This window comes from Fundulus heteroclitus, chromosome 7, assembly GCF_011125445.2.
Source record: "Fundulus heteroclitus isolate FHET01 chromosome 7, MU-UCD_Fhet_4.1, whole genome shotgun sequence".
NCBI classification, from domain to species: Eukaryota; Metazoa; Chordata; class Actinopteri; order Cyprinodontiformes; family Fundulidae; genus Fundulus; species Fundulus heteroclitus.
The window spans coordinates 40,246,330-40,264,837 of NC_046367.1; the positions used below are offsets into that span (position 1 = coordinate 40,246,330).

General features: G+C 42.1%; 1 protein-coding gene across 4 annotated transcripts in view; it reads left to right on the forward strand.

The window, feature by feature from the left end:
• The window catches only part of spegb (striated muscle enriched protein kinase b), a 50,650-nt gene extending 40,912 nt beyond the window's left edge, over positions 1-9,738 (forward strand). For all 4 annotated transcript variants that reach the window (XM_012879623.3, XM_021325079.2, XM_021325080.2 and 1 more), the window contains exons 32-41: positions 229-345; positions 521-688; positions 816-938; positions 2,359-2,523; positions 2,616-3,399; positions 3,513-3,752; positions 3,842-4,065; positions 5,802-5,877; positions 6,076-6,225; positions 6,332-9,738. In XM_012879623.3, the coding sequence (XP_012735077.3) occupies positions 229-345; positions 521-688; positions 816-938; positions 2,359-2,523; positions 2,616-3,399; positions 3,513-3,752; positions 3,842-4,065; positions 5,802-5,877; positions 6,076-6,225; positions 6,332-6,587 (2,303 nt within the window). In that variant the 3' untranslated portion in view covers positions 6,588-9,738. The remainder of the gene's footprint in view (positions 1-228; positions 346-520; positions 689-815; positions 939-2,358; positions 2,524-2,615; positions 3,400-3,512; positions 3,753-3,841; positions 4,066-5,801; positions 5,878-6,075; positions 6,226-6,331) is intronic.
• Positions 9,739-18,508: the final 8,770 nt, after the last annotated feature.

Sequence of the window (18,508 nt, forward strand, 5' to 3'; positions counted from 1 at the left end):
TATGATGTCAAAAAACAAGTATATGTATATTTTGCATGCCTGTTGGTTTATATTAGCATCAATTAAGATACAATTTGATTTCTTGCACGCTGCATAAATTCTTGTTTTTGTTCAAAGTTGTGATTTGACTCCTGTAATGTCAGGGTAAATTGAACCTTACACGTTACAGCTGGAATATCATTTTGCAGTCAAGGTAATATTTTATTGATGTTCTTTCTTCTGGACCAGATTTTCCTCCTGTATTTCATATCAAGCTGAGAGATCATGTCCTCCTGGAGGGGGACCCTGTGACCCTCAGCTGTCTGCCGGCTGGAAGCCCCCACCCACACATCACCTGGTTGAAAGGTAAGGTCACAAATATCCAATGAAAACATTGATAAGAAGTTGTAATTACCCTAGACTCTATGTGAATATACATTCCAATAAATATTTCCACACACTCCCGTAAATTTGTGACTCAAAACAGAACCACACGTCCTCATCGTCCTCCTGATATATTTCTTCACGTTTTCTTTCCCAGACAAAAAGCCTTTAGAAATCGATGCCAGAATGAATATGATTTCCTGCCCCGATGGCCGGCAGCTGCTGATGATCATGCAAACCACCAAAAAAGATGCCGGGGTCTATGAATGTGTTGCTACTAACCCCCTGGCTTCCGTGTCCAGCTCTTGCACCATATCCCTCGCTCGTAAGAACGGTTGATTACTTCCTGAAGGAATGCACAACATTTGAGTCGGAGCACCCGACACAGCCATAAGTACATCTTGCATACTGGTACACGATCTCATAATAACAACAGTGTTTATGCTTTACAGGCCTACCCAATCGTCCTGGGACCCCAGAGGTTCCTCAGAAATACAACAACACGGCTTTGGTGGTGTGGCGACCCTCGGACACAGTGGCCCCTTGCACATATTCGCTTGAGAGAAGAGCAGAAGGTTTTTTTTAAGCTTACATGATTCATTAAATTCTTATTTTTATTTTTTAGATAAATACAACAATTTCTTAAGGTTGTTAAACATAGAAATAGTAAATCTAGTCAAAATTAATGTTGTCTTGGAATAGGCTTGTTAGATTTGCTCTTGACGTATACAGAGAAGATACCTTCTGAGAAGCCAACACCTGCTTGGCCCTTAACAAAATTTACCTTTTTCTGAAAAACCTAGTTCAATATTGGAAGCCATTTTATACTTTAACAAACAATTGGCCTATCTGAAGTTATTTTATTGATTTTTACAGGACCATACAAATATGAGCAAAGTATTACAACCTTTTTACCAAATGATACATTTCTTTGTCTTCTGCTCCGTCCGAAATCTTCTAATTAAAGCTCCTAACTCCTGTTCCTTGACCAGTTTTGGACTGCTTTGCCGATGTTTGGCCAGCCTTTAATACGTCATTACGTAGCGGAAACGCAGATGAATGATTCTAGTCTAATCCAGGCCTACAGCCTTCTGAACAAGAACTGCAAAGTATGCGTTCTCTTCTCACTGGACATTTTTGTTAATTTCCGTGTGGTCATGTTATGCAAAGGATTATGGGATTCCTTATGGCTCCTTAGCGCCAGTGAGGGACATCACAAGCTCCCCATGGTAAAGGAACTATGATAGGAAGCATGCAGGCTCCTTTTCCTACTTCCTTCCTTACTGACTGCACTATTCAGACAGCACTTATCATGGCGAACGCTGACGCTGTTCCGCTTTGGCTGACAAGTCCTTACCAATAGGACATTTTCAGACAAAGCCATTGTCATTCTAACTATTGCCTTCACAATATGCTGGGTATTAGTTGTCAGTAGTGAAGTAAAACCTAAGCAATACCTAAGCTGAAGATATGAATAACTCTCATGCCTAAATATTCGCCACATTGGGAAAATATGGGAAGGTTGAAATTACTACGTTTTCAACTTCTTGTAACTGTGCTGCAATTTTACCGCCAACTTGTTTGCAAACAGAAACAACAGATTTGATTTCAGCTGTTTTTATTGGTGTCATTCACTACAGCAGCACTGCTGCTATACAGCTACCTTGCCAATTTCCTTTTTTGGAAACCTGGGTTGCCATGTTAGTCCTAGTTTGCACGTTTCCTTGAAGATTGACATTGTTTTTAACATTTTTCAAGAAATAGGTTTCACAAATATTTACAACAAGCTAATTCATTTTGAATCACAGTAGTCCCATGGAAGCCCTTATTTATATGTTTATGTTATGTAAGTTTAAAAGTGAAGAAAAATCTACCTGTCAGTAGTAGATTTAGCTACTTTGGTACTTATAAGTCCAACTTTGTTACCTATGTTACCAAAAAGATGTTTGGATTATATTAAAGTTGTTTAAATACTGCAATGGCTCCTTGTTTCAGGTGAGCGCAACTGGCTAATAGTTGCGACCGGAGTGGCAGACTGTTATTACAACGTGACGGAGCTGCCAGCAGGAGGCTCCTTCAGGTTCAGGGTGGCTTGTGTTAACAAAGCTGGTCAGGGCCCCTACAGCAACCTGTCAGAGGTTGTGACTCTGGATCTGGCAGGTATCTCACCATATCATGCTCTAGGTGTTTTAGAAATATTTTCTGTAAATAAATCAAGTTAATGAGGTGCATCTTCTCATCATCTTCATTAGAACCTGCAAAGTCCAGCGCTTCTGCGGTTGTCAGGACTGTTCCTGCCACAAGTCCCCCACCTGCTGTGGTAATGATGTCGTCCATGAAAGTGCCTCCCATTAAAGCAGCTCCCAGTAAATCCACAACCGTGAATTCAGTGCCAGCTCCTGTTTCGTCAGTGGCTAAATCTCCCTCTCCTGTAACCGTTAAGCCAGTTGTGCAGGTAAGCGCTGGTCATCCTGCAGGAACTGTGGCCATCAGCTCAGCCTCTGTTGAACCAGCTCCAGTTCAGACCACAGCTGCCCCAGTCACAGCGCCCAAAGCCAAGACCTCGATCAGCATCAGTGTGAGCAAACCCCAGACCAAGCTGGCACCTCCACCCGTTGTACCACCCAAACCCCAGAGTCCTGTACTTACATTCCCCTCCATGACCAACAAACCACCTTCTCCTGTCTCAACATCTGCTCCTCCTATTGGAAAGCCCATTTCCTCTGTGCCAATGTACGTTCCAGCTGCGACGGCTCGTTCCACCCCTCCTTCTCAAGTTGCTCCCGCTCCAGCGGCTCCAGCGGCTCCAGCACCATCGGTCACTACTGTGACGATTTCCCCTCCCGTTGTGATAGTGCAGAGCCTCACCCCAGTTCTACAAGGAGGGGACAGTCGCAGTACCCCTTCTGGACGGATCACCCCATCCGGACGGCTCACGCCTTCTGGACGTAGGACGCCGCTGGGCAAGCCTGGGGAGGGATCTTTGCGCCAGGGAGTTCCACAGAAACCTTACACCTTTATGGATGAGAAAGCAAGGCAAGACTTTTTATCATGAAGAGTCAAATTATGTTAGAAAAACTGCACCTAGCATACCGAAGCCGTTTTGGCTTTTCTCTTTCTGGTTTTAATAAGCTCTCTTTCTTCCACAGGGGTCGGTTTGGAGTGATCAGGGAGTGCCGTGAGAACGCCACAGGCAACCTCTTCATGGCAAAGATTGTTCCCTATGAGGCAGACACCAAGCAGGCAGTGCTTCAGGAGTACGACATCCTCAAATCTCTTCATCATGACAGGATAATGGCTCTACACGAGGCCTATGTCACACCGCGCTACCTGGTGCTCATCTCTGAGTACTGCAGTGGGAGGGAGTTGCTCTACAGCCTGATAGAAAGGCCAGTAACTGGCTCCTGATCAAACCTGACATTTCTTAAGTCGTCCCACCCAGAGAGATTTTAATAAGCTGTTTTCTGGTTCCTCTCAGGTTCCGGTACTCTGAGGATGACGTCGTGACTTACATCGTGCAGATCCTCCAGGGTCTGGACTACCTCCATGCGCGCCGCATCCTGCACCTGGACATCAAGCCGGAGAATGTCATCGTCACACACATGAACCTAGTTAAGATAATCGACTTTGGAAGTGCCCAATCATACAACCCTCTCTTCCTCAAGCAGTTCAGCCCTCCTATTGGAACATTGGAGTACATGTGTAAGTCCATATTTTCTCTGGGTACACCAAAAATCCATATTTTATACAGAACAGAAGAGATATCTCGCTTATCTCCCAGAATTGCTCGATACTTCTTTCTCCACTGGTATACTTCCCTCCTTTTGAGCACATACAGCTGAAACCAGAAGTTTACATACAGCCAAATAAAAAGACACAAGTGTTTCTTTCTCACTAGGCATGACATTTCAATAAACATTTCCTGTCTTAGGTCCTTTTAGGATTATTTATATTTTCTAAATGCCAGAATAATGAGAGTGATAATGTTTTAGACATTGTTTTATCACTTTGTTGAAGGCCAGACATTTGCATACATTTTTGTTAATATTTTTCGCCCTTGCCTTTAAACTGTGACTTGGTCAAACATTTTGGATCTCTTTTCATGAGTTTCTCACATAAGTTGTTAGAAACTTTGACCCATTCCTCCTGACAGAACTGGTGGAACCGAGCCAAGTTTGTATGCTGCCTTGCTCACTCATGCCTTTTCAGATCTGCCCATAAATGTTTAGTAATGTTGAGATCAGGGCCGTGTGATGGCCACTCCAAAACATTGGTTTGTTATCCTTGAACTACTTTTAACCAGTTTAGCTGTATGCTTCATTGTCCATTTGGAAGACTCATTTGCGCCCAAGCTTCCACTTTCTTGCTGATATCTTGAGATGTTTCTCATGACACCATCTATTTTGTGAAGTGCACCAGTCCCTCCTGCAGCTCAACAGCCAACAACATGATGCTGCTGACCCCGTATTTCACAGTTGAGATGCTGTTCTCAGGCTTGAAAGCTTCCCCCTTCTTTCTCCAAACCTAACAATGGTCATTAAGACAAAAAATAAATTTCCTTGTCCCCGTGTGCATTTACAAACTGTAATCTGGCTTCTATGTGTTTCTTTTGGAGTTACGGCTTCTTCCTGGTGTTTGTACTTGTGTATAATTGTTTGAACGGATGAATGCAGGACCGTCAGGCATTTAGAAATTATACTCAAGGATGAACCAGACCTGTGCAAGTCCATAATTCTCTTCCTGGTGATTTCTTTCGACTTTTTTTATCATGTTACACAAATAGTGTTTAAGGTCTGCCTTTAAAGCATACACAGGTGCATCTCAAATCAACTCAAATGTTGTCAATTAACCTGTCAGAAGCTTCCAACTACATGACATCATCATCTAGGCGTTCCCAAATTGTTTAAAGGCATAGTGATCTTAGTGCATCTAAACTTCCGAATATGAAGAAAGTAATAAATTATAGTCAAAAAATAATCCTTATCTCATTATTCTGGCATTTAGCCAATAGGATTACCAAAACTATTTGCCTGACAGTGAGAAAAATAGCTTGTCTGCTTATAAAGTGTATGTGAACATCTTGTGTAACATCTACTGGACAGGGAAATAAAAGAAACAGATTATAAAAGCAAGATCTTTAAAAGACCTTCAAATAAACCTTTAGGGTTATAAACCAAGAACACTTTTAGAAGTAAGATTACAAATTGGCTCCTTGGAAGCAAAGCATGAATAGAGAAAATATGTCCTGATGCATCTAAAGAAAAAAGAAATATGTTTTACAGGCGTAGATATGTGCTCAATGAACAAACAGGTGTTTGTCTGTGTAGGATTAGATTTTGTCTCATTGTACTGTTACTAATTTGTTTAACTTTGATGTATCAGTCTTTGTGTAATTCCACGGTTCTTTGTAGATAAGACCAATTTACTTCTATTCACAGCTCCAGAGATGTTGAAAGGGGACGTTGTTGGTCCTCCAGCTGACATCTGGAGCGTGGGAGTACTGACTTTCATCACGTGAGTACCGCTTTCACAGCTTTCCTCTTGGTAAACTGTGTTTAAACAGAAATGCGTTCCTCAGATACAATGCAGTATTCTGATTAAAATGGCTTGCTACATTAGAAGAGTCTTGATTTCCAGCCTTCCTTAACGGCGCAGTCTATGCCATGTGACAGAACTGAACACTGATTCTCCCGGTTCATCTTGGTTTTCCAGGTTGAGTGGCAGGTCGCCTTTCATGGAAAATGATCCTCAGGAGACTGAAGCCAGGATCCTTGCAACCAAGTTTGACCTCTCTAAACTCTACCAGAATGTGTCCCAAAGTGCCTCCTTGTTCCTAAAAAAGATCCTCTGTAGCTACCCCTGGTAAGCTGAACACAAGATTTGTTGTCTGCAGGCAAAACGATTAGCTTGAGAAAGCTGACCATGAAATTTCTAAACGTCTAATGATGTGCATGTGTTTCCTTACCAGGGCCCGTCCGTCAATCAAGGACTGCTTCAGTAACTCCTGGCTTCAAGATGCCTACCTGATGCGCCTTCGCAGGCAGACACTCACCTTTACAACCACTCGTCTCAAGGAATTCTTGGCTGACCAGCAGCGGCGGCGGCAGGAGGCGGCGACCAAGCACAAAGTCCTACTTCGGTCCTACCAGAGTTCGCCGCAAACGCCCACCAGCCCCACCACGCCAATTGTGCCCGTGCCAGCCTCCACACCTGTCACACAGTGAAAACAGGCTTCCAGATATCCACTGGCAGGACTTTCCTGGTGGAGAGGGTCATTCTCGGATCGAGGCAAGACTTTGGACTGGGAGATCCGTCTTTCGTGGTTCCAAGCGAGAATCTAAGAAGCTTGCCTTCACAGCTAAGGGAACTTTGTGTAAAGCTTAAAGGGGCTAATTACTACAGGATGAACGTCGTCAGGCAGAAGAGGATGCTGTCATCAAACGAGTACCTCAAAGTTAGCAACTTTTACATCGGTTTTGAATGAAATACTTATTTTCCTACCATTACATTTACCATGATGAGAGAATCACATCACATTAGCTGGTCATGGACGGCTTCATGATGCAGTCATAGCGTGTCAGTGTAAATAACATGGTGGTGTTTGGACGTATTGAAAACTAAACTGAAGCAAATCCCATATTAAGGAGTATATCTCCGCAACAGAATCCATATTTTAAAAGGTTTGATGTCAATGAATTAATACAATTAATTTTATAACAATCTATAAAAGTCCTTTCTATCGTATCTCTTTTAATTTCTCACATTCACAGCAACCCAGAGTGGTTAATATAGTTCTGGAAAGTCTCTGCTGTGCTACACGTGCCCCGATATAGCTGTAGCTCCTCAGTGAAGATCAGGAATGTAGCAGTTCAAGAATTAACTACTTTCCTTTTTTTTGTTTTTTTTTTGTTCAATGTCTTGAGTTCAGAAGTTACATCAGTGGCTTCCACACAAGGGCTGCACGGAAAGAATGATGTAGATCTGTACATCCGCTCATCATACAAATAAGAATATATCTGACTGTCTAATTTTTGAAAGCTGGCTAGTTTTTTAAACTGTTGTGATATGGTAATTATCTTTACTCTTCCATATGAAACTCATTTCTTCCAGCAGGGATGTTGACAGCAGAGGGGTTTCCCTGCAGGCAAGAATGCAGGATAACAACCTATCTAGAGGGGCTTTAGGCTGCTTTAGCAACTTACAAGCCCATTAGCCACAGCACATTTCTACACATGTTTTGAGCAAGGAGGTAAAGTTTTAGTTTCAAACTTGGAGTGTATGACAAATTTTTATTGTCTTGTTCATTTCTTACTATTAGTTAGCAAATATTAAGCAATGCCTAAAACCCCCCCCACTATAAACTAACTGCCTTAGTTGCAATATTGGAGTAATCCTTTTAGTTGTTAAACTGCTAATTCTCTAACTTCCTTTCGCAGCTAGCTAGCTGTGTTGCAGTGCTAATACGTGGAACAGAAACAGGATTTTGCTTGTGTCTCGTTTACAAAAATTGTTCTGTTATAACACATAATAATAAACGGTCTTCAACGTTTTTGCTTTCAGTGAAACTGAAGGTGTTTTGAAATGCTATTTTTTTAGCTTCCTTGCTAGCTAAGCTGCACAACAGTGCTAATGTTGAACTGTATCGAAATAGAAATAACATGAGATTTAGATTCAGCTTTTTATTTTCTATTTCTGTCCTTCTCTTTAACAGCTAATATTATAAAAGTGATCCCACTGAGACTAGGCTAGCATCGCTGCAGTCCCAAACACTCCGACTGCTATTTTTAAAACTTCCTGAAGCTAATAACGTTGTGGTTTTCCCATTATTAACTTGTATGTTAAAGAAACAAGTGAACAATCAGTTTTATCTTTTTTTCTTTTAATTAGTTAGTCCAATTAGCATTTTTGTTAGCATATCACCTGTGAAAAAAAAGTTTTCTTAGCCAATGCCTCCTGCACAATTTTTAGTTGCTATACCCTCTTAGCCCATGCTAATGCCTGCAGGGCTTCTGGGTACAAAGAAAGCTAACCAGCTGCCCTATCGTCACCAGTTCATCTAAACGCTTTCAGGCAACCCAGTGAGAAATATTTAATCCAGATATATTTACAGTTTTTCAAAAAGCAGCTCTACTGAGACTGGTTTCATTTAACCAGAACAGGACAGTAACTGCATAATTGGATCAAAGTTTTGACACTGAGTTGCCGAATGATCAGGAATTGGATCTGAATACATTTATGGACTGTCTGGGTTGCTACTAAATGCCCTTTAGGAGCAGCAGTCAACAAATAAATTGGTAAGAGAGGATGCTGACAAAGAGCCGAGTTTGTTAGTTCCTGTTTTGGCTTTCAGTTTCAACTGCCAACAGCCAATGCTTTGAAAGGGGGGGACTGTTTTTATAATGCTGTTTGTACAATACAGTTTCTGAAAGGCACAGTTCTTCTGGCATATTCAGGTAGCTCTTACATCTAAAAAAAATACATTCACCAAGGTAACGCATATATTTACAGCATACTGTAAACTGTTGGCTGAATGCCATTACCAGATATAGCATACTCAAACTCACAGGTAACAAAACATTGAGCCCAGCAGTTCGTAGATTCACAGTTACATATTTTCATCATTTAATTATAGATAAATGGATCAGCTGATTTCATTTAATGGATCTCGCTCTTCCATTTGGGCACATATTTGATTTAAAGAGCAGCATAACATTTTTCAGATGTTGAGGCCACATGAATTGCAATCAGGGACATTTTAAAGCTCTTCAGGAAGAGAACTATCACTTTAAGAAATCACCAGGAAGGTGTTGCTGCATCATGTTTTCTGGTTGGTTGTATTTAAATATGTTTACCAATAGAAAGTAAGTTTCTGATTATTCTGTGAAGTCGTTCCACTGGTTTATTTATTCTGTTTGTTTTGGCCAGCTAATTGTGCCCCTCAGCTTTTCTTTGTTTTCATTGCTGTCATTTTCCTATGCAGAAAACATATTTCAGCTTGGATGAAAACATGCAAGAGTCTGCATTAATTTAAAGTGCTGTGCAGTACAAGAACTTTATTCCTTGATGAAGTGACACATGTTTGTAAGCAGCAACAGGGTTTTGCCACATTTTGTAGTATAATCAGAAGACATTTTGTTGCAGTGCCTCATTATGAAACTTAAACCCAGAGAGTAAAATTACTGCAGTTTTAAGAATGAATTGTTTTATTTTTAACGTGACTGCTTTGCGTGTGTGTTTTGGCTAAGATTGTTCATCTATCGAGTGCCTGTGTTTGTTGACACAGCTGCAGCTTTATATTTGTGAAGTCTCTGAGTCTGGCATGGAAATGGCATGACAGGTGTTACAGTTACGAAAAATAAAGGAAATATGATGAAACATGCGGATTCACAGCGCCATGTTGTTGGGGCTAAACGCTATGGGAGCTAACTCATGCAGTGTCTATAGACATCTGAGATGGTACTCTCAGACAGGAAATGCAATGGTTAGGGAGGAGTGGTCCAGTTTGGGAATGAACGGAACTACAGGAGCAGGGAGGAGAGCAAGAGAACCAGGACAAAACAAGGGGAGGGATTAGTAGCATGGAAAACATGGGAGTGATTGTCAGCTTTGACATTAACTACATTGTTACATCCTCATAAGTTGCTGACAAATGGTGCCAAAACTTTGATGAACAGCAGAAATCAGACGGCTCACTAAAAAGGGGAGATTGTTCGAAAATGAATACATATAGAGACTAACTGTGTATATAGAATAGTATTAGACGTTATTGTCTGTCCCAGATGATGACAGAAATGTACACCCGTGTCATCTAAAGTTGAAAGGAAACGTAGACTGCTTAGGAGGATAAACTGAACCACAAATGCTGGGATCATTCAGCCAGTAAGAGATGTTTGGCAACCCCCATAACAAAGCTCCATCTTTAGTTCAATGTGTATCTGAAAAGTCCCACATCTATACCAGGGAGGTAGGAACATCCCTGTCCTTCACTTGTTCTCTGCCTGTATATACGGGCCTTCCCCTTCCTGCAGTTGGCAGATTATTGAAGGCTTCATTGTTAGTAGACGTCAAGTATTCCTTGCCTGCCTAGGCTGTTTTTGACCAAGATCTTGTTTTCCTGGAATCCCCTTGTCTCACCTTGCCCACGTTTGGAAATCCTATCGGCTTCTGTGTTTTGGACACAATGTGGACTGTTCTCACGACCACAGTCTTTGCCACGCCCCTTTATCTGTCTGCCCGTCAGATGTCACGCCAGCCTTGCGGACCTGCCTGGAGCTTCAGCCCTGTCGGCCTTGCCAGACTGTTGCGCATGTTCTGCCTTTCTGCACCAGGGCTTTGATTTTTAATTTTTTTTAATAAACATTTTTTTAGTGCAACACTGTTTCTGGCTCAAATACGAGGTTCTCCTCCTTGTCAGCGCATTACACCTGGTGGATGATACAAAACAAAGAGAAGAGGTTTTATTGCTTTGCCGTTTGGATGAGGGACACTGAAGGTTAAATGTTCAAAAGAATTGTTGTTATTAATTGTTGGGACCATTTAATAACTCAGACTGAAAATATGTTTGCTACTCCTTCTCCTCATCCTGAAGTTCTGGGAATGTGGAAATTTAAATAATTAGAAGGAGTTGACCATTTTTTTTTTACTTTTTTTTTTTTACTAACACAGTCCTCTTGCAGGCAGATTCCTGTGAGATTAAATGAATAATAATCCAAAGTGGGATGGATGCCGTCTCTCCGGATCAGACCGGGTTTTCCCCAGAAAGTTCCCCAGTTATCAATGTAGCCCACGTCGTTTTCAGGACACCACCTAGACAACCAGCAGTTGAAGGATGACATGCGGCTAAACATGTCATCACTGGTCAGATCAGGAAGGGGACCAGAGAAAATTACCACATTGTTTTAGCAAACTTACACACCAAAGCAACACTGACGTTACTGATTTCCAAAATCACTCCACAAACTGACAGTCAAACAGAAAACCACAGCTGAGACTTATTGCTGCTGAAGGGGGTTCTGCAAGCTACTGGATCACAGGGATGCACTTCGTTTTTCACACACAGATTTGGTGTTTTTTTTTTATTAAATAATTAAACTGTGAAAGGTTCTGTTGTGATGTCTGGTTAGTCTTTAGGTTAATTTGAAATCTTTTTGGAACCTGCAACAGACCAAATAGGTTTCATAATGTCCAGGATGTGTCAAACTGAAAAGGCTTCTGGGGCGTACTTTCTTTATATTGCAGCTTTAAATTTGAAAAAACAATAACCACCAAACTAAAGCAAGCTTTAAGTCACAAGATGGCAGTGTGGTTCAGCCAACAAGTACAGGAGCTTATGTTCTTACAGCTGAAAAGCTGAGAGCACCAAACATGGCTGCCGTCCAGGGGTGAGTGGCCAGAAAGGAAAGAGGGGGCTTAGCTTCACAAGTAGCTGCAGCTATTAAGGTCATCAGGAGCCCAGTTGTCCATAATCCCTTACACGCTACACATTACATCAAAAGAACAGCTCACCGTGTTTAACTGGAACTTCAGAGGGCAGAAAATTAGATGTTAGATGACTTCTTTCTGATACACACAGGTTTATACTCTGGCTCTAATTGGTCAGAGCGTTTTCTCTGCAAGGGCTGTGGAGAGATCTGTCAGATCGTAACAAAGATCAAGTGGCAGAGTGGCAGAAAGTCGGCCGTAAGGACCCCTTGTACTCTCTGCACTCCCTGGCTGAAATATCCCGTTATGGCGCAAGGTAGCCGCTGCCTCCTGGAAATGCTGTAAGCTCATTATCGGTCACTGAGAGCACCGGACTGGAACGTGTGAGGATTGTTGCTCCGGAGTTTGCTTCTTGCGTTCCTGCTACCTAATTAAAGCACATGTGTGGCTGATTTAGAGATGGTGCCGCTAGGGAAATAAGCTGCCTTCGCAGGTGTGCGGTTAATAATGAATGGAAAACAGCTCAGCCGAAAGGCATCTGAAAACTTCTTCCCCCTTTCATATATGATTGCAGAGGATAGCCTTACTGGGCATGTGTGAAAAGGTTACGTCTGACCCACCTGGTGATCAGGAAACCTCACTCAGCCGTGACAAGTTTTGTTGGAATCTGCTTCAGGTTCAGGATCCTTTTTAGATTTAGTGGGAGGAGAGTATTAATTAGTTAGTAAATCTGTTGGAGCCCCGGTCTCCTGTCCTGTGCTCCCAACAGGGTGGGCATTCATGTGTTCAAGGGACTCTGCGTCTTATTTTGTAAAAGCATATTTCAGTCCTTCTAAGTGTCGTTAACTCTGGCATTCTGATGCATCGAGGAAGTGTCGGTAAAGATCGGGTTTCCGTGTTATTTTTAGCGATGTCAGTGACAGGCAGCTGAGACGTCCCTGAGCCGCTTTCATCCAGAATGAAACACTTCAGCGGTTAGTGAAAAGCGTTGCTCAAGATGTAGACGCAGGCGTTCATGGTTCCCTCTAAATGAATTGGTTTTGGCCAATCAATAAGCTGTAGATTCAAATAACTGATCTTATTTCTGAAAGTCACCACAGCATGTTGTTTCAAAGCTGTTAAGCAAATATGGATATCTGTGGAGCAGCTTTGGTTCAGTGGGACGAGCAATTGTCCGCTAAATTGGAAGGTTGTGAGTTTTAATCCATCTTAAATATCCAGGTGTGTGCAAATAAGTCAATAACCTTGGAGCAATTTTATCTCAATCTTTGTTCCTGCAGTTCAGCAAGGTGTGCGGACATTCAGCCCTCCCACCAGACCAATGAGACTGAGGTTTGGACTTTGACTAGGCCACTCCAACCCCTTGATCATTTTCTATTTCAGTCACTCTGTTGTAGATCAGCTGCTGATTTAGGGATCATTGTCCCATCGATGACCCAGTGTGGAGCAACATGTGTAAAATACTTTGGTAAACAGAGGAGTTCATGACCCACTCAATGCCTGCAGGGTGCCCATGTCCTGTGGCTACAGAATGAGTCTGATTCTTTAGCCCTGCACCCCACTCTTGTTTTGTTGTGATTTCTTTGAGCCCCTCATTCTAACAACAATGGCTTTTCCCCTTCTTGGTCGCCTGCCAAAGGATTTGGAGTATTTGCAGCATTTTAGTTTATTATAGTTGGTAATGTTGCAGAACTGGCAAGATTTGAAGATTTTTCTGCCTCCTTGTCCTGAACACACCCTGGTTCTGGACCTACACATAATTTTATTAAAGAAGGTAAAGAATCTTTATTTGGAGAAATCCTTCCTGGGCAGGGAAACCATCACTGCACCACAGAACAAAAAAAGCTAAAAATCATAGAACATCTTCCACAACATTAGCATTCAGCCATTTCTCCACTCCCCAGATTTACTGATTTGAATTGTTAATGAGGGACAACTCTGTACCGTTTCTCTGATTTCAACAGCATTGGGGATTTAAAACATGTCCATCATCATGTTGTCTGCTTCACTAATGATTTCCTGAGAACACACTCCTGATCTGACCTGAAGGCCTGCCTGCCAGTGATTGTGTGTCTTTTTATTTCCCTTCTATTTTGCAGCAAAGTTTCCGACGCGGCAGGAAAATCCAGGAAGTGTGAAAGCTCCTTAAAAGCCGGTCAGCGCAGTAAAATGTCAGAGAGATGCGTGAGCATCAGCGCAGCCCAGCACGATCAGCTGTTCCTACTCTGACTGTTCGTCTCTGCAATACTTCTGAGCCTTTTTCTCTTTGTCATACCAGATTTTATTTCTGCAAGTGTCCTGAAACGTTTGTCTTTACAAGCATTCCTTGTGTTAGATTTACCTTTGTGTGTAGAGACCGTTTCCTTGATCTTCTTTGGGAATGTGCCGTAGCAAAAGCTGGCATGGAACCCCTTTCCTGTTACCCGCTTTTATAGGGATACGTAATCCTGTCTGTTATCCAAGGGACTTAATTAACCCAAATATTCAAGCCTGTTGAACGGAGTCCTGTCTTTACTCAGAGCAAACCAGACCGGTAACTGGTGACAAGGGCTTTGAGAGAGGTAAAGAGAGGTAAAGCAATTTATCCTGGTTGCAGCTGAGATCCCAAGAGAAAGAACCACTCTTTCCAAATGGAAATGAAGTGAGATAAATTCAAAGACACTATACTTATCTTGAACTGAATAGGAACGACTGCGGCAGAGATAACCCTTAAATCCTTAAAACGTAGATAGAAACCAGGTAAAGCAGAAATCTTCTCATACAAAGTTTGATGAAGACTAGATAACGATGTGAGGCTAATCGTAGGATTGCAGAATAGTCTTTCATCACTTCATGCACCATTTTTCCGTAAATGGTGTACATGTGTACATGGTATGTTTAGGTGGATGATCTTCAGGATGGGCACCTCTTTACACGACAAACATGCTCTGACACATCAACCAGCAACCATTTCAGCTCCAGTGGTTTATCTACTGGAGTGGACCACACTGGTCAGCCTCAGCTCCCCACCTCATAGACCCTGTGGCCAGTTCGCTACTGGCAACAGTATCTATCTTTGATACTGGAAATCGAACCTGCATCCTCAGGATCGGCCATTTTCGGTGCGATGTTCGTGACTTCTGTCGGTGGTCATAATGATATGCCTGTTCAGTGTGTGTTTTGAATATTACACAGACTTATCACAAGTCAAGTGATCCAAAAGAGCAAGAAGAAGCATCAACGAGACCCAGGAGCCGTCAGATGGTACAAAGAAAGACTTCCACCACCGCATTAGAACAAAACTACAACCAAATCTAAGTTTGTGGTGCAGGTATACATCTATACGTATATCGATGTCCACTTTCCTTTAATAGAATCTGATCGTTCACCACTTTCAGGAGCTGCTCTGACGGCCTATTTTAAGCGCTCATCAGTGTTATCTGAGATACGAGCTTACTCTGGGCATCGTGATGTTTCCTGCGCCAGCTTGGAGCTGCGTGCTTCACCCAGCCTGGTTCCCTCACACGCATTATGCTCATAAATTTCTTTCATCTCAGGAACACCAGCGGTATGTCCCAACAAGCCGGCCCTGACCAAAATGACCGCCCCTCATAATCGGAGGCTGCTTCGACCCCTCCCCCGGCTGAACGAAGCAGTCAGCAAGGCGAAGCCGCCGGGTTTATCCGCCCAAAGTAGGTCAGAATACGGAGACGAGGGACTAACCTTTCATCCTTCCACGTTAAACTTCTAGCATCTGTCCAACAAAGGTTTGCATTCATTCATAGCTCAACAACGCGGCCTGTTCCCTCACACCCCTCTCACATCTACACGCCAACACAAGCCGGCACGATGAGCCGCCCCGGTTCCAGGGAAACAGATTTAGTCCGGTGTGAGCGCGGCACTAATGCTTGGGTTGACAGCTCTGAGCGGCCATCACGGCTCACCTAATTTGTCTGCGGTTTTTCTCCCTTTCTCTGTAAACACTGGCTCTCACCACTCGGACGGCAGCTGATGGGCTGTTTTGTGCTGCGTGCCTGTAGCTGTTCTTACTTGTGTTCGGGATGTTGGCAAACAGAGTATGAGATGTAACGTGGGAGGTAATAAATTACGCGCGCGACATCGGCCGTATCTTATATCTGCAGCTGAAGCAGATGGAAGTTTCCGTTGATAATATGGTAACTGTGGATTTTGCAAAAGCCCGCCCTGACAGCTTTAAACGCATCATTCTGTCAGACGGTTTCCAAACAATTTGGGAGTCATCAGTACTATTACTTTTAAGCCCATATTTTATGCTTACCCGAGGGTTTGAATATGCATTGTGAACAAAGCTATGCTTCAAATATGGCTGTTAGTTTAAAATAAAGCCACTTTTTTAAACATAGGGCCATGTGTTTAACTACAGCAGTGATCAGAACTTTACATCCACTCATGACTGCCAGAAATGTCTGAAATGTGGGGCTTTTAACGACTTCTTTAAGCCGTTCTTTTTCCAGGTTGGAGAAGTGAAATAACATAAACTGTAAGGATTTGTTAAATCAACAATTGGGTGCACAATTTTAGATTGATTGAGGATTTTCTCTTATCCTCAAAGGGTCAGAATTGTACATATTGACCCAAATACCTCGATGCATTCAGCTAAAACCTTCCAAAACTCAGGAAAGCCTTTTCTGACCGACTGCAGATTCCAAAACTAACAATTCAAACAACTTTGCAATTAGATGTATCACTTTGGCAGGGTCTGGAAGAAGAGTCAGCAACTATCTCAGATAAAAGGGAAACTGATTAGCTTAAAATGGTTTGACCGGAAAAAAGACCAATTAAGAAAGTCGTGAACTGCCACCTTTCATCTGACCGAAAATTTGCAGTTCCTTAAATGAAGAAAAGTTTGATGGTCTGAGGATTGAAAGGCTGAACCTCGCAGGAAAGAAGCCCGTTTGGAGAAGTCAAGGTGAGGCTTTCATACCTGAGAACTTCTGTCGGAAGGAGGCTCAAAATCTGTTAATGATGAAGGCGCAACTTGCTCAGCGACCTTTCACCAAATATTAGAGGGACTTTCTACTCATGCTTGAGCCTGAATGTATAATTATTCCTGTCATACCACAAGAATAAACAAGAATTGGCTCTCTTCCTGTTTCCTTAAATTCATGACTTTTAGTGAAACAGCACGGCATGTTTCTGCAATAGAGATTCACATTAAATTTAACTGTGTCTAATTAAAATAAACTTATTTCTGAACCCAAAGAGGCTCAACTCTTCTTCCTCTGGATCTTCAGGAAAAAGTCTCAATGTTCTTGCACAGCTTCCTCAGAGCAACTTAGAGCATTCGATGTAAACAAAACAAACAGCAAAAGACATGTTCCAGAATAAAAAATCTCTACAGATCGCTACAGATCATGGCTTGTTCATCGTGCAGAACCTTTAACCACCAATTTCACAGAGATTAATAGAGCTATTCGTTACATATTTCAATCTCATGATGAGTGAAGGAAAATATGGGAATTAACTTCTCTAGAGAGAAGAATAATTGCTTAAGAGTATTTAAATGTATTTTGTATTATGTCTTTGTTTCTCTCTCTTGGCTTCCTCTTTGCATCTAAAGACAGTTACAAGGTCGGCTTTCTATCACCTGAAGAACATTTCTAGGATTAAAGGACTGATGTCTCAGCAGGATCTAGAAAAACTAATCCATGCGTTTATTTTTAGTCGAATTGATTACTGCAACGGTGTTTTCACAGGCCTGCCTAAAAAGTGGATCAGACAGCTGCAGCTGATCCAGAACGCTGCTGCCCACGTCCTCACTAAGACTAAGAAAGTAGAGCACATCACCCCAGTTCTAAAGTCCTTACACTGGCTCCCTGTAGCTCAGAGAATAGACTTTAAAATACTTCTGTTAGTCTATAAATCCTTAAATGGCTTAGCTCCTAAATACATCACAGACTTGTTATCAGCGTATAAACCCTCCAGACCACTAAGGTCTTCTGGCTCCAGCCTGCTCTGCATACCTAGAACCAGAACCAAACATGGAGAAGCAGCATTTAGTTCCTATGCTCCAATTATCTGGAACAAACTTCCAGAAAACTGTAAAGGTGCGGAAAACCTTAGTTTCTTTAAATCAAGATTGAAAACACATTTGTTTAAAATTGCCTTCAACTGTCCTAGTTAACTGAATCACCACTTTTTTGTTCTATTTTCTATCTATATTTTATTCCTACTTGCTTTTATTCTGTTTTATTTTGCTATATTTTAATCATGTAAAGCACTTTGCATTGTCTTTGTACTGAATTGTGCTATATAAATAAATTTGCCTTGCCTTGCCTTGCCTTTAATATGGATTCTCCTGTGTTTACATTTCCTTTCCGGCTAAACATTTGTCCACAAACATCACATCAGAGAGGTTTCTGTTTAATGTGGATTCCCTCATACATCTTTCCAGTTATGCTTTTTAATGCAGTGATTGCGACTAATTGGTAAGGCTGAAAGATTGGAAACATCTCAGTTATCTTGATTCTTGGTGGTTTCAGCTTCTTATGTTGGGACGGTTGCTTTAAGTGCTGGGAGAACATCTTCTCTAACCATCTGCGGGACATTTGAAAAGAACCATTGAAACACATTATGTAAAGCCATGTATCCATCCTTCCATTATCTATACACGCTTATCCCTGGTGGGGTTGTGAGGGGTGCTGGTGCCTACCTCCAGCTGTCAAAGAGCGAAAGACGGGGTCCACGCAGGACAGGTCGGCAGTCT